Source organism: Carassius gibelio, chromosome A2, assembly GCF_023724105.1.
Source record: "Carassius gibelio isolate Cgi1373 ecotype wild population from Czech Republic chromosome A2, carGib1.2-hapl.c, whole genome shotgun sequence".
NCBI lineage: Eukaryota > Metazoa > Chordata > Actinopteri > Cypriniformes > Cyprinidae > Carassius > Carassius gibelio.
This window is the reverse complement of record NC_068372.1, coordinates 26,574,755-26,589,898: the sequence shown is the minus strand read 5'-3', so window position 1 is coordinate 26,589,898 and position 15,144 is coordinate 26,574,755. Positions and strand designations below refer to the sequence as shown.

At 36.8% G+C, this 15,144-nt stretch overlaps 1 protein-coding gene across 3 annotated transcripts in view; it reads right to left on the bottom strand.

Moving 5' to 3' along the window:
- LOC127935138 (ephrin type-B receptor 1-like) overlaps nt 1-15,144 on the bottom strand; it is a 216,419-nt gene that overhangs the window by 62,838 nt on the left and 138,437 nt on the right. For all 3 annotated transcript variants that reach the window (XM_052532747.1, XM_052532753.1, XM_052532762.1), the window contains exon 4: nt 4,002-4,157. In XM_052532747.1, the coding sequence (XP_052388707.1) occupies nt 4,002-4,157 (156 nt within the window). The remainder of the gene's footprint in view (nt 1-4,001; nt 4,158-15,144) is intronic.

Below are 15,144 nucleotides of genomic sequence, written 5' to 3'. Positions count from 1 at the left end.
ACATACCACATAGAGACGTCGTTGCTGATGCTGCTCTTGTTAAATTTCAGCCTCTGGATCTGATTCTGGATAATAAATAAACAGCTGAATCTGACTGTTAGCCATGGTTTGTTTTGGATGTGTTTTTCCTCACGGTAATGTCACAGCTTCCAAACGCTCTCAACACAAAAGCCTACTGGCGCTCGTGATTCTTTAGCTCCGCCCACACGTCACGCCTCCAGCCGGTTGTGTTTTTCCGGGAAAAATCGGTACAGACTATCTTTCTCTTATGAATATAATAAAACTAAAGACTTTTTGGAGTTATGAAGGATGCAGTACTACTCTATAGGTACTCAAGATTAACAGGAGATTGAGTGAAAACGAGCATTCCACCCCCCCTTTAAAGTGAATATTACGTTTTAAATATGGATATTTCTCTTGCAAAAACACATAGATTTGCTACAGAAAGAAATATCAATATTTATGATATTAAAAAAAATATCATTAAAAAAAAAATGGAAAGATTCCATGGATATCATATCTTATAAAGAACCTTTATGTTCCAAAAATTCATACCAAATTCAGCGTGCTCTTGAAAATACAATAATGCTGCTAATTATAAAGGTTATAGACTATTTCTTACAAAAGACTATCACTAAAAAGCATTATTTGCTCCATGAATTCTTTGACATTTGAGGATGTCCCTGGGTGCCCCAGGTTTTATCAGATTCCGCGGACTTTTGCAATGATATTGCACCAAAGGAAAAGCTAAATAGACCCACAATCAAACACAGTAACAAGCGTTCCATAAAAGCCTAGACATATATTAGTTACATCGAATCCACATTGGTCTCTGTTGGCCAGCCAATCCTCAGATAACAAGTTCTGCTCTTGTTTGGCCAGACAAAACTGCTAAATCCAAGAAACAATGCTTTCTCTCTCTCTCTCTCTCTCTCTCTCTCTCTCTCTCTCTTTCTTTCCTTCAGTTTTTAACAAATAAGGATGCTCTTGGACAGACCCATATTAAGTTTTGTTACTTTTAGCTCATTTTGGGGACATTTTTCTTCTCAAAGTATCGCCAAGAAAACTTCAACGTACTCACACAGTAACCACCGTTCCATGTAAACCTAGACGCATTAGCTGCATCGAACCCAGACTTGTCGCCAACCAAGCCCCAGATAACAAGTTCTGCTCTTGCTCAGCCAATCGAAACAGCTAAATCCAAGAGAGAACGCTCGCTCTACACCTGCACACAAACTCCAGAACAGAGCTGGTCACCGCATAGCTCCTGGAGAATTAATCTTGAGAATTGTGCTGTCCAATTAACCAGTGAGCTGTCAGCCATCAACACACACACACTCACACACTCCCAGCAGACATTTCTGAGGAAATAATTAAAGTTCTGATTGAGGCTCGAGGCAATTCGGACCAGTCCCGCTGCTCTACTCCCCGCAGAGAGAACCACGAGCCCCCAGAGAGAGAGACAGGAGTACAGTGAGCCCAAGACTAAGACAGCCGTCCACTCAACCCCCCGAGGAGCTGAAAGAAGGGATAAAATGTGCTAGGAATGGAAAAGATGGTGTTTTCTTCTCACTGAGGTTGAGACGATGTCATTTGGTACATGACAGATTCCTGTAAACTCTCTCTCTCTCTGCAATCAATCATCATGTTAGTCAGATCGCAGACTGGATTCCTTCTTTATATACACTGTATATACAGTACACTTTTTAAAAGTCTCCCTGTAACTGCTAGACACTAGCGTTTCATAGAGAAAGAGTCGTTATGAATCACTTTCTCACCGTCTGAGATATTAAAATGAACAGGTGCCAGCACAGGCCTTCCTCAGAGCAGGTGTTGGGCTAAATCGCTAATTGCCATCTGTATATGTTTCACTGAATGCCATTTTATACTCTAAAGGGTGAATTAAAATGCTGAGAGTACTTTCAAATAAAGCGTGTGCCACATCAACAGCTCACAAACACAAAAAGGCACTAATAGTGCAGCCACATTATACATTCATAAATAATGCAACTGTACAGTTCTAACCTTTAAATTATACAATTTACACAACAATAATTAATATAGACAATATTTTGCACATTTTAAAATGCCTATTGCTTTATAAATTAGTCAACACACTAAAGAACAAATATTGGATTATGATTTACAAGAAAATACGATTTCCCAGTTTTCCAAAAAGAACTTCAAATTTTGATTCATTTGACCACAGAACAGTTTTCCACTTTGACACAGTCCATTTTAAATGAGCCTTAGCCCAGATAAAACACCTGCGCTTCTGGATCATGTTTAGATATGTCTTCTTTTTTGACCTATAGTTTTAGCCGGCAAAGGAGAATGGCACGGTAGATTGTGTTCACCGACAATGTTTTCTGGAAGTATTCCTGAGCCCATGTTGTGATTTCCATTACAGTAGCATTCCTGTATGTGATGCAGTGCCGTCTAAGGGCCTGAAGATCATGGGCATCCAGGATGGTTTTCTGGTCTTGACCCTTACGCACAGAGATTAGTCCAGATTCTCTGAATCTTTGGATGATATTATGCACTGTAGATGATGATAACTTCAAACTCTTTGCAATTTTTTTCCGAGAAACTCCTTTCTGATATTGCTCCAATATTTTTCGCAGCAGTATTGGGGGAATTGGTGATCCTCTGCCCATCTTGACTTCTGCCACTCTGAAAGGCTCTTTTTATACCCAGTCATGTTGCCAATTGACCTAATAAGTTGCAAATTGGTCCTCCAGCTGTTCCTTATATGTACATTTAACTTTTCTGGCCTCTTATTGCTACCTGTCCCAACTTTTTTTAAATGTGTAGCACTCATGAAATCTAAAATGAGCTAATATTTGGCATGATATTTCAAAATGTCTCGCTTTCAACTTTTGATATTTTATCTATATTCTATTGTGAATAAAATAAATGTTTATGAGATTTGTAAATTATTCTATTCCTTTTTTACTCACAATTTGTACAGTGTCCCAACTTTTTTGGAATCGGGTTTGTACTAGCAAATTGCATCAGTGTATGATAATCAGTGAATGATGAAATCGTGTATTCAGAGGTGTTCACAGTGTTAAAGAGATGGATTCTCATGCTAAACATGGCCAAAGTTGTAAAAAATAATTTAGAATAATGACTGAGAATTTCTGTGCCGAAAATCTTACTTCCGGGTTGGTACAAGTTTCGGCTGTTTTTATTTTCGATCGTGGATCTAATGACGTAGGCAAGAACGGAAGTCTTATATGAAGTACATATATATATATAGTCCTTATATGAGCATTTCTCCCGGAAAAGCTCGCCCGCGCACACACATTAACCAGAGGAGGGCGAGACCGCGCACATCAATGCTCCAATAACATGATGTGCATAATTCTTTTAAAATCAATTCTGAGAGAGATGGACACAATCCAAAAATAACATTTCCAGGTTCTAACTCTGAATAATGAGTAGACAAATAATGACCCAGAACCAATTAAAAAAGTGGAATGAATAGATCAAGATGTTCAAGGTTTTCGGAAACAAATTAATGTATTAATGCAGACACTCAAGAATAAGAGTCTCTGCAGCACAACATTTCTGACTGAACATTTAAGGGGTCTAGCAATCAAATTATACATGAGAATTGTATAATGTTAATTGCAGCACTTTAGTTATGTGTGTGTGTGTGTGTGTGTGTGTGTGTAAACGACAGTCTGTTGAGCATCACAGCCTATCAGTCATGGATTAAATGAAACAAAAACCGTGCAAAAACGGAATTTTTGAGATTAAAGAGACACATGCTCTAAGAATGACATGCATGTAAATCTAAGTAATGCAACTTAAATGCAACTATGCAACAGCTTGAATGAGCTTGATGTTTCTGGTCAGCAACTCACTGCCAGTTCAGATCTGTGCTCTCAAACAGCTCCTGAAACAATATTGTGACCTGACCGCTTCAGTTTATTGCTAATGATAATGACAAAACCAGGAATATGTTGATGATTGTGATGATTATAATGACTTACTAGTGCAGGGCGTGTCTGGCTGCTCTCCGTCTGCTCTGTAGTAGCCATTCCTGCAGACACAGATAGTGGCGGCTTCAGATGTGGACCTGCTGTTGGACGGACACTGAAGACACAAACCTGTACCTTGACTGGACTTGAACGTTCCTGGAGGACAAGCTAAAAAGACAGAGAGAAAGCTCTTGTTAGTGAGCTATTTTTTTAACCTCTTCAACACTTGTGAATTACACCTCATGCCTTAAAAAATAAAAAAAAAAATAGAAAATCATATCTTTTAGAACACAGTTACCCTTTACCTGAAGTTGATGAGAGTAAAGCATGTTCTCGTTCTTATTTCAGAGCAAGGTGAGACATTTCCTGTTTGTAAAGCCTGTTTCAAGTGAAATGAGTGAAACGGAGTGCTCTCAAGACACAGTACCCAACCTGATGTCAGCAAAAGCAAACAAGAAAAAGGCTTGAAAAGAGTATTTTCTGATTGGATTCAGAATCACAAGCTGCTCCCCTGACTCTTTTTTTCCCCCCATTTTACCATTTTACAGAGATGTTCACACAAAGCACATTTTTGCAGTTGCATTTTTCTACGTAAACATGAGCTAGATGGACTTTATCCACTGCATTTGCATTTTTTGTCTTTTGAAGCTTTTCACACATGACACAATAACAACATACAGTGGGTATAGAAATGAATCACCCCCCTTTAAAATAATCAGCCTGAAATGAAGTTGGACACCGTTTTTGTTTTATCCAGCTTTATGTACACACTACACAGTGCCACTTATAACATCCAAGTGAAAGATATATCACACGCAAACACACCCACAAAAAAAAAAAAAAAAAAAAAAAAAAACAGATTCACAGAATTGGAAAAGGGACCAAACCTTTGTGTCAGTATTTTGTTGAACCACCTTATGCTTTAATTATAGCATTTACTCTGTTGGGGTTTGTCTTCTCCTATTTCTCCTTCAATCACTGTGTGCTCTTTATATATTTTGGGTCATTATCATGTTGGAAAGTAAGCCTTCTTCCCTTTGACAACTTTCTGGCAGAGGGCAGACATATTGTTTGATGTTGAGGCCAAATAATTCAATTTTAGTCTCATCTGCCTCAGAATCTTTAAGATGTGTTTTGGCAAAGCTCAGTAGTTACTGCATGTTGCCTTTCTCGAGGAGTGGCTTTTCTTCTTGCAATCCTCCCATACAAGCCACATTTATGGATAATTTGTGATATTGCTGTCACATGCACACAATAACCACTCTTTGCCATAAATTCCTGCAACTGCTTCAGAGTTGCTGCAGGCCTCTGGGTCGCCTCTCTGACCAGTTTCCTCCTGCTCTTTCATCCAGTTTTGAGAGACGTCCTGATCCAGGGAGTTGAGTTGTACCAAGTAACTTCCACTTCTTAATAATAGACTTAACTGTGCTTCTACGCATTGATAAAGTGTGATTATTTTAAATGGGGGTGTGTATTTTCTATGTAAGTTCAACTTAGAAAAAAACTTGTCTAGACCTTCTGTCCATTTCAATGCTTGCGTATCCTGTTTTTGTGTTCAAACGTGCCCGTCATTTAGATATTAAGCCAAGTGGATGCAACTAAATGCAAATAAATAACATCAATACATGTCTTTTCACTGGTTAAGCTTTAGGTTTGAGAAAAAGCTGATCTAAACTAGAGGTCGACCGATTTATCGATTTTGCAGATTAATCGGCACCGATAGTTAATTGATGGAACAATCGGTTATCTGCAAAAATACATGCCGATAGTTTTCTGCGTTTCGTACGTTGCTGGAGCGGCTGATAGTTTCCCGGGTTGGGTCTGTTGTGCTTACATTATATTCGACCTGAATCATTGGTAATGTAAATACTGAATTGTATATTGAACATTTCCATCTAAACGTTTGTCTTTCTGTGGCTGTAATAAAGTCTGTATTTGTCATTTATAGAGCTAGAATATAGATTGCTCTTTCCGTTTGCTCCATTTTTTAAACACTGAACTTCAAACTTATCTTTGTCTCTGTTCATTATTGAAGTAAACTTGTGTCCATTTGGTGAATAAATAAACAGTTTTAGACCGCTGTTCAAGTTGAATGCGACGCGCCCGGAGTGTGTGTGATACCGGTGAGTTCTCCTGGACTGAGCACTGCTCTTTTATTTTGATCAGATAATCACTTGAGTGTTCAATAACAGAAGCAGTTCAAGTGTGAGAGTATAAATTGTACTGGTATAATTGTAGGGCCCTATGATTTCCGCGATGCAGAAAATGTGGACAGAATCATGGAATCCATTCATAGGAATTCACAGTGTAGCGCACGTGATGCTCGCGGTGATTTCAGCGTCTGTCGTCTCACTAAATGAGGACGAAAACACATGAAGAACATCTCCAGAACTGCTCTTAGAGTAACTTCATGAGCATCTGACCGTTTGATTTGAGCAAAAGCATCATATCACATGCACAGAATTGTAAAGGTATTCTTTTATTTTGCAACCCGTCAAAATAAAAGACACACGATACAAGGGTGAAATACTAGGGTCACGCTGGTCTTTCCATTCAGGGATTCTGAGTTATGGCAGAGAGTGGTGAATAAATTCAGTTGACTTTTCCAGGCCAGGTTTATCTCTCTGAATAAATAACTGAGCTGATTCCAGTACTCATTTATCATTAAGGACCCCAGAGATCAGGACTCTTTTTCTCTCAGATGTCATCTGATGAACTGATGAAACAGTGTAGCGCTGCTGACACAAACGAAGAAAATAGAGGCACATTTCATGCTGCGCCTTAATGAGTCATATTCCACACTATTGTTTTGCTCTGAAGCAAATTTTTAAGGTTATTCAAGGTTTCTTACAGTAGTTTAGAACTAAACAGATTGTTAAAACTTTTAGAACAATCTAAAAAGACAATACAATAACAGTATAACCCCTTTAGGAAGCTAATATGTTTCTTTTTGGGTTATGGATTGCAATGAGATCAGCACACAACGTTCACATGCTCTCCACCCAGCAATATTTCATGTCAGCACTAGATCAGTGTAATCTGTCGTTAATTATTTGATTAACTGGCATTATGCCCGTGACAGATGGGACGTTTCGGCTCACAATGGACCTGGTTGTACCTCTTCACATTTAGCTGTTATTTGCATTCCATTCATATGCATCAAGCTCATGAATATGAATTACAGGGCAAACAAGGACTATATGGAGAATTTAAGATGTGGGTGTGATTGCCACACTTATACATTTACATGTAAAGATGGATGAATGAAGGAATGGCAGTAAATTAATAAAAGGAGGTGTGAGATTTTCAACGTGTAGTGTGAGAGAGGGAGGGAGAGTGTCTCTCCTTTAATGAGGGAGGACAGGATAATTCTACGCGAAGAAGTGTGACCTACGCCACGTGTGAAATCAAACCTCTGTTCCTGAAAATCCGCAGTCTTTGAAAAAATTAATTAGATGCTGTACAGCTTATTAAAAGTTTAAAGGGTCAGGTCTGCTTTATTACTCTGTTCTTTTATCTAGCCATCTACTCACCTGTGGACGTATTCATTTAGTCGTTTAATAAATAATGGGCAGAGAGAAGAATAGACATATAGGGAGAGGTGGAGCAGGGGAGAGAAGAGAAGAGAAGAGAAGAGAAGAGAAGAGAAGAGAAGAGAAGAGAAGAGAAGAGAAGAGAAGAGAAGAGAAGAGAAGAGAAGGATACACATATCATCAGAGGAACATTTGGTACGGAGCCCCTGCCACACACACACACACACACAGCAGAATGTGTGAAGGTGTGGGTGTTTGACGGACAGCTTCTGACCCAGTCCATATGACACACACACACACACACACACACACTCCACTGCCTCACTCATCCCGCACAACGCCACGGCAACAAGCACTACAGCCATGACCTCTGACACCTGCAGCCCACTCATATTCACCAAAACAACAGACGGTAAAACTCCTGCACGTGGATACTCATGCTGGAAAATTTAATATCCAGAATTAAACTCCAATTATCTCACAAAATCATTTAGACTAAATTTATTAAAAAGAAAACAAAAAGGCATTTACAGTCAGATGCTTACAGTGAAAAGTCAATGGAGTGGTCACTCCAAATGAAAAGAAAAAGCACTTACTTATTCATTTACATTTATTAATTTAGATGAAGCTTTTATCCAAAGCAACTTACAATTGCTATATATGTCAGAGGTCGCACGCCTCTGGAGCAAACAGGGGTTAAGTGTCTTGCTAAGGAACACATTGGTGTCTCAAAGTGGATTCGAACCCGGGTCTCTCACACCAAAGGCATGTGTCTTATCCAGTGCACCAACACCACCCCATTCATTAATTAAATTAATTAATTCATAATTTTTTTCTTACTACGTAAAAATATTAAAACATTTATACACACACAAATATAAATGTGTGTGTGTGTGTGTGTGTGTGTGTGTTCTTATGTTTACATACATTGTATTATTTGGGGTTGGTTAAGATTTGTCATTTTTGTTATTTTATTTTATTTTACAAAAGTAGTCACTAATGCTCACCAATGCTGCATTTATTTACAAAAAAGTAAAAAAAACAGTAACATTGTAAACTAAGATTACAATTTAAAATAACTGTTCTATTTTAATATATTTTAAAATGCAATTTATTCGTATGATGCATAGCTGCATTTTCAGGATCATTACTCCAGTCTTCAGTGGCGCATGATCCTTCAGAAGCTATTCTAATATGTTGAATTGGTGCAAAAAAACATTTCTTATTATCATCAATGAATTTGTGCTATTTTTGTGGAAACTGTGATTCTTCTTCCTTTTTTTCAGGATTCTCTGATGAATAAGAAGTTTAAAAGAACAACATTTCCTGTATTTGAAATGGCTTTACTGTCAATTTGAATCCCTTTATTGCATCTTTACTGGATAAAAGTCATAATTTCTTTAAAAAAAAAAAAAAGTTATGTATATACAATATGTAAAGTTGTTTAAATCACACTTCTAATGTGGACAATTTTGGTTCTTTTAATATACTATATACCAGGAAGATATATCCATATATAATACACTTATAATATACTATAACTAATATAATATTCTTTTGAATACTACAAAGGTGGGATTAAGGATACTTTATACTGCATTTGGACGTGCTTCCACTGGACTTCCATTCTAAGTGCACGGCAGTAAAAGTGTGAGGAGTGTTAGAAATTATATTTTGTAGTAATCTTTTACCAGAACATGAGACAGGTTTTAAATTAAGACGTACGCGGCTTCATTTTACAAGAGTGTTCATTTTATGCTAAGTAGTAGATTATTGTGTTTGCTGAACCATCAAACATGCAGACTCTTGAACACTAAAAAAGTGGGCCGACATCTGCTGTAAAATACCTGTAGCTGAAAGACAGCCCCTGAGGGCGAGCGCTCTAACACAACACACACAACAGCCAAGCGCTGGCTTCAGGCTTCTGCTGTGGTTTGTCTGAGAAGACCTCCATCACTGTAGCTGTGGGCCAAGCCTGAGGAGGCAACCAAGAGATTGAAGCCTGAAAATTGACCACCCCTACAGACAGTCAGCATATACAGACGTGAACCAACACCTTCACACACAAACTTGAATTACGGCATCTCAGATCTTTCATGGACCGTTAACAGTTTACATTGCAAGGAACCAAACTTCTTTTACCTGACAGATATCACACAAAGATCTTCAAACATACAAACACATCGCTCACTAATGCACACACAGATCTCACAAGTTCCTTCACTCTCCTGTAACAGCATCTGAGGGCAAAATACAAGCTTTTTTCTTGTATTATTTGATTGTTTATAATAATAATAATAATTATTAGTAGTTGTAGTAGTAGTAGTATCATCATTATTATTATTAATAAAAAATAATTTAAAAAATGGATACCAACTAAACTGAAAATATGAAAGTGAAATGCTTAAAAAAAAAAAAGCTTATGAAAAACTATTTGCTAGAGTTGTCTGGCTTGTAGCAGGCATGCACAATATTAAAGTTGGCTGATTAATTATTTTTAGGTTATGTACTATTTTGTAATATTACAAATCTATACTATTTTGTCAATATTTATATTAAAAGTTTAGACTAATTATAATTTATATTTGATAGAAAGATTATATTTAGAGATATAAAAACATCTATCTATCTAGTGAACAGAAAAACAACAACTAAACAATAAAATAAATGTGCAAAAGTGCAGAAATAATTTTTGCATGATTAATCTAAAAACTAAAGTGATAGTCAAAATTAGGTAAATAAATAAATAAATACCATTATGCTTATGCTTAAAAAACACATCCTTAAAGCACACACATATAAATAAAACACTCCCAGACAAACCTGCATGTGCACTGGCTTTCTGACACTGCAAAATGCTATTCTCACAGCGACATTTTCCGCTAATTGTCTCGCGCCTGTTCAGCATGACATGAATTAATTCAGGGCCCTTTCTCTCAGTCCCAGGCGCTACAAGGGTCAGCTCAGCAAAGAAACGATGACGGAGAGGAACTATGGACTAGAAACGAGGGAACAAGTCATGAAAAAATTAAGCAATGAACAACAAAGGTAGCACAAAAGCACCCGGAACCTGCAGTGGGACTGGGTTTTTATTTGGCATTAACACTACAAACTTTTTCTAATTGACCTTGCGAATTAGGAGCACGTGGCTCCGGCATTAAGAGCATTAATTGGTTTGGGGATGTCTCTCTGCAGCGTTCTGTCAAAGCAGACACAAAAAGAAAAAATAAATCCAGCCAGCTTTTCTGTTCAAACTAAGAGAAGCCTGGTTGTTGAAAGCTGAGATCAACTGGCACAAAGCCCAGCTCGCAGACGGACTCATTCAGGCCGGGCTGGGAGGAACGGGCGTTTATTCCTCAAAAGAGCAATAAAGCCATTACAGCGAGCAGGGAAAAGAAACATCGCTCATGCATGGATGCTGAAACATCAGTCAATAGAGCAGGTTTTCGATTGAACATGTTTATATGTACACTCATGTAGCTGGCTTCGGAATAACGGTATGAAGCTGGTTTACACAGCAGTTTAGGATCATCACCTTTGAAAGTATAAACAATCAAGCACAATTTGACTCCTTACAAAACCAAAAAAAAAAAAAAAAAAACTCTTTATGGGATAGTTTACAAAAAATATACAATTTACTCAGCCTCATGTTGTTCCAAACCTATGAGTTTCTTTATTCTGTGGAACACAGGAGAATATATTTTGAAGAGTGTTGGTAACCAAACTGTTTTGGTGACCACTAAAACGAAAAAAAAAAAGAAAAATTTCTTCTTTTGTGTTCCATAGAACTAATAAAGTAAAACATGTTTGGAACAACATGAGGGTAGATGATGACAACTTCCATTTTTGTGTGAAGTATCCCTTTAAATATTTCAAGTCTTTCAAGTAGCCATAAACTATTTATCAGTACATATTAGGGATTTTATTATTACTATTATTATTTTGGTATCAGTAAATATTGAATATTCAATAGTGCATGTTCATGTCCCCCATCGTTTAATAATATATTTAATTATGTTTTTATAGATTTATTTGGAGTTTTATTGCTTTCTTACACAATTTTAACATCAACCATAACCTGAAAATAACTATTTACTGATCGCCCAAAATTGTAATATGGCACATGCCTACTTGTATACATTGTCAGAAACCAAATAGTTTTTACCAGAAATGTTAGAACTTTTTAATTTGAGAAAAGTCCAATTGATTTTCTAGGTCAACGTTTTAATACTGCCAGAAAAGTTGTGTATTTTTGCCTTTCTAAGAGAGAAGGAGAGGAAAAAAATGTAAATAATAATCTACAGTAAATAAATAAAAAATGTAAAATGTTTAATATTACTATCTTTACCTTCTGTTATATGCTATCATGTAAGGCATATTACCCTTAATGTCTTTTAAACTATAATTACATTCAGAAAACATACATCAAAAGGCAATTTCTAATCAGGCACTGAATAGATTGCCTGCATCCTAACTGCCAAAAATTGCATCAAACCAGCATATTAGACTGTTCCCTGATGCTTTGCAAAGACATTTTTGTGTGAAATATGCATCAGACGATCCGTGAACAGTCTGTAGGCGAGCCGTCTGAAGCTGAGACAGCCGCTTAGTCAGAGTCCATCGGTGTTAGCTTCATCACCCAGTAATTCCCACACAAATTTCGCTAGCCTCTCACAAACAGCAAACAAACAAACCAAAGCAAAAGACTTAACCAAAACTCTCTAAACTCAGCATCATAGAAACCAACCCTCTTTGTCCTTGAAAGTTTTGACGTTTTAATGTGTCCAATTTAAATTTCAAGGAAATCATTTGTGTTTTGTCAATCTTTACAGCACGTGTAAGTAAATGGCAATACAACTGTGTTATGTCTAGATTATAGTTCCGCCATTGTGCTCTCGCACATGTACATTAAAAGCGTGAGATTGCACTTTATACGCCGTAATTGAAAATGAAAATGAATTCTAAAGGAAATAAGCTACATGAGTCTGCATATTCATGGGTGTGGGGTCTGGGAGGACAAAGAACATCATGGCCTTTTCCACAGCCGTTTTGATTAACTTCAGTTCAAGGAATATCAAATATATCACAACACACGCACTTTACAAAGTGAGTCACATCCACACGCAAAACGTTTAGCCTTGCGGGAAAATCTTCTTCTGTAATGTTAATTAAAATCATGATCTGCATACATTCGGCCATAAAGAGGGATGGAAGATGAGCTAAATTAAATCTGCAGCTATCAGATGGAGCAGACAAAAGAGAGATAGAGAAAGACCGCTGTTGAAGACAAAAGGGCCTTTAAAACCAACAGTGATTACAATGCTTGAGGTTGCTGTACTGTATCGCAATGAGAAGTACATTGTCTGCACTCCCATTGGCAGGCGCTGCAACATGTCACTGCGCATTTGCATAAAGCTGAACTCCGCTCAACATCTCGCATCACTAATGGTCTCATTTCGACTCAAATTTTGGAAAGAAAGGCTTCTGGTTGCTTCATCAATTTGAACGCCTGTGGGCCTATCAAAACCGCCTCCAGCATAAACATTGCATTAGAACAAAATGGGCTTCAAAGAGCCTTGACCTGACAATAGACATGCCGATTGACTCGATGCATGCAAAATGTTGCCGCTGCCATTTTGGTGAGGTTCTGAACTGAACCAAAGTAAAATACGACTCAAATCAAAAAGCATTTGGTAATTTACAGCACTCACCAGCAGAGCAAGAAATCATGTTCATGAACAGAAAGCACTTTAATTACTGCAAAATTAATTAAATGGCACAAACAGTTTAGAAGCCAAATGCATGTTATTTTTGATGGTTGGCTTCATAGTGAGAATGTTTGCAGCAACGTGATGCGATTTAAACTGTAACCTGTCTATAATCTTTTATTAATCTCTCATGTGACAATGGGTGGACTCTGAAATCCTGTTTTCTTACTGTTATCAAAGATATATGGCAACCAATAGAAAAACCCATTGACTTGGTGAAAGCTCAATGTTTGTTAGTTTTTATAGCACCATCAATTCAACCACTGTTGCCCAAAGTGCTTCACAATCACTAATACAAACGCATAAAAAAAAACATTAAACCACAAAATATAAAATACATGCAGAGAGCCACACAGAGTCATAGCCAAAGGAACCAATAAAAACACCCCATCATGTAGATGCCAAAAGTTTCTCTAAAAGATATGCTTTTAATAAGGCCTTACATTTAGGTAGTGACTTTACTGACCTTACAGAAACAGGGAGGTTATTCTAACACAAGGAAAAGCACTGTCACCCTTTTGTTTTTATTTAGTTCTTACAAAACAAAGATGATTTAGATTTTCTGATGTCAAATATCTGGAAGGATTGTAAAAGGCCAACAAACTCGAAAGGTAAAAAGGGACAAAATAATATAGTCCTTTAAAAACAAGTAATAGGATCTCATAGTGAATTCTGTATTGAACTGGCAACCATTTCAGTCATTCTGACTTCTGCATTCTGTGCCTATGCTCTATTAACAGTTCCAAAATAAAGAGAATTACAATAAGCTATTTGTGAGAAAACAACCTCCATGATCACTTTCTCAAAATCAAAAGTCGATAAAAATGTTTAACTTTAGCTAAAATATGAAGATTAAAAAAAAAACACCTTGACTTCATGACAATTTATTTGTTTGTCCATTTTTAGGTCTGACAAACAAACTACATTTTCTACTCGTTGAGATTTAACCAGACAGAAGGGTAGCTTTTAAGCATTGGGTCACTTCCTGATTTATAGGGCCAAGCACAATCACCTCAGTTTTATTTTAATTTAGTTAAAAAAAATTCTGCCATCCAGGCTTTGGTGTCCTATAAACAGGCCAATTAATTATTAATAATAAAATAGATCTGAGTGTCATCCACATAACTGTGGAAGGATACATTATATTTTTGAAAACATAGATCCTAAAGATAACATATAATGCAAAATAATATTGGTGCAAGAATAGAACCCTGAGGTACCCCCCAAAGAAGAGGCAAATTGGATGAATTTTCCTTCCCAGTGCAGACAGAGATGGATCTTCCAGTGAGATATGATTTAAACCACTTTATTTCCCTTAAGAACAGCCCAGTGTTCATGGCGGTCAATCAGTATATCGTGATCCGCCATATTGAATGCAGTGCTGAGGTTGAGTAGAATCAGAATGGTATTTATATTTTTTTTTTACAATTGTCCAGTGCCAAAAAGAACACTGTTTCAGTGCTATAACAAGATTTAAACCCTGATTGAAAGACAACAGTTAGAAGTCAAGTGGTTGTGTAGCTTTAATAAATGAATACATTAATTAATTTATTTATATATTTATATAAACATTAAACCATTTTTTCTTAAAATTGTTGGTTAAAATTTTTATTTACACTGTCTTGGATTGATTTTTTACATTAGAATTCAATGAGATCCATATATTTTATGTGCAGCTTCAGCATCCAAATAGTTTTTGGAGCCATTATTTTCATACTGCTAACACTCCAGTGGAATAACACTGAAATTGTTTTTATTTATTTATTTTCATCCTTGCAACTATACAGGAAGTTTATTGTGAACTGAATTGTGCCAATCTGAGTTCTTTTGTTGAAAAGTGCTTAAAAAAACAGC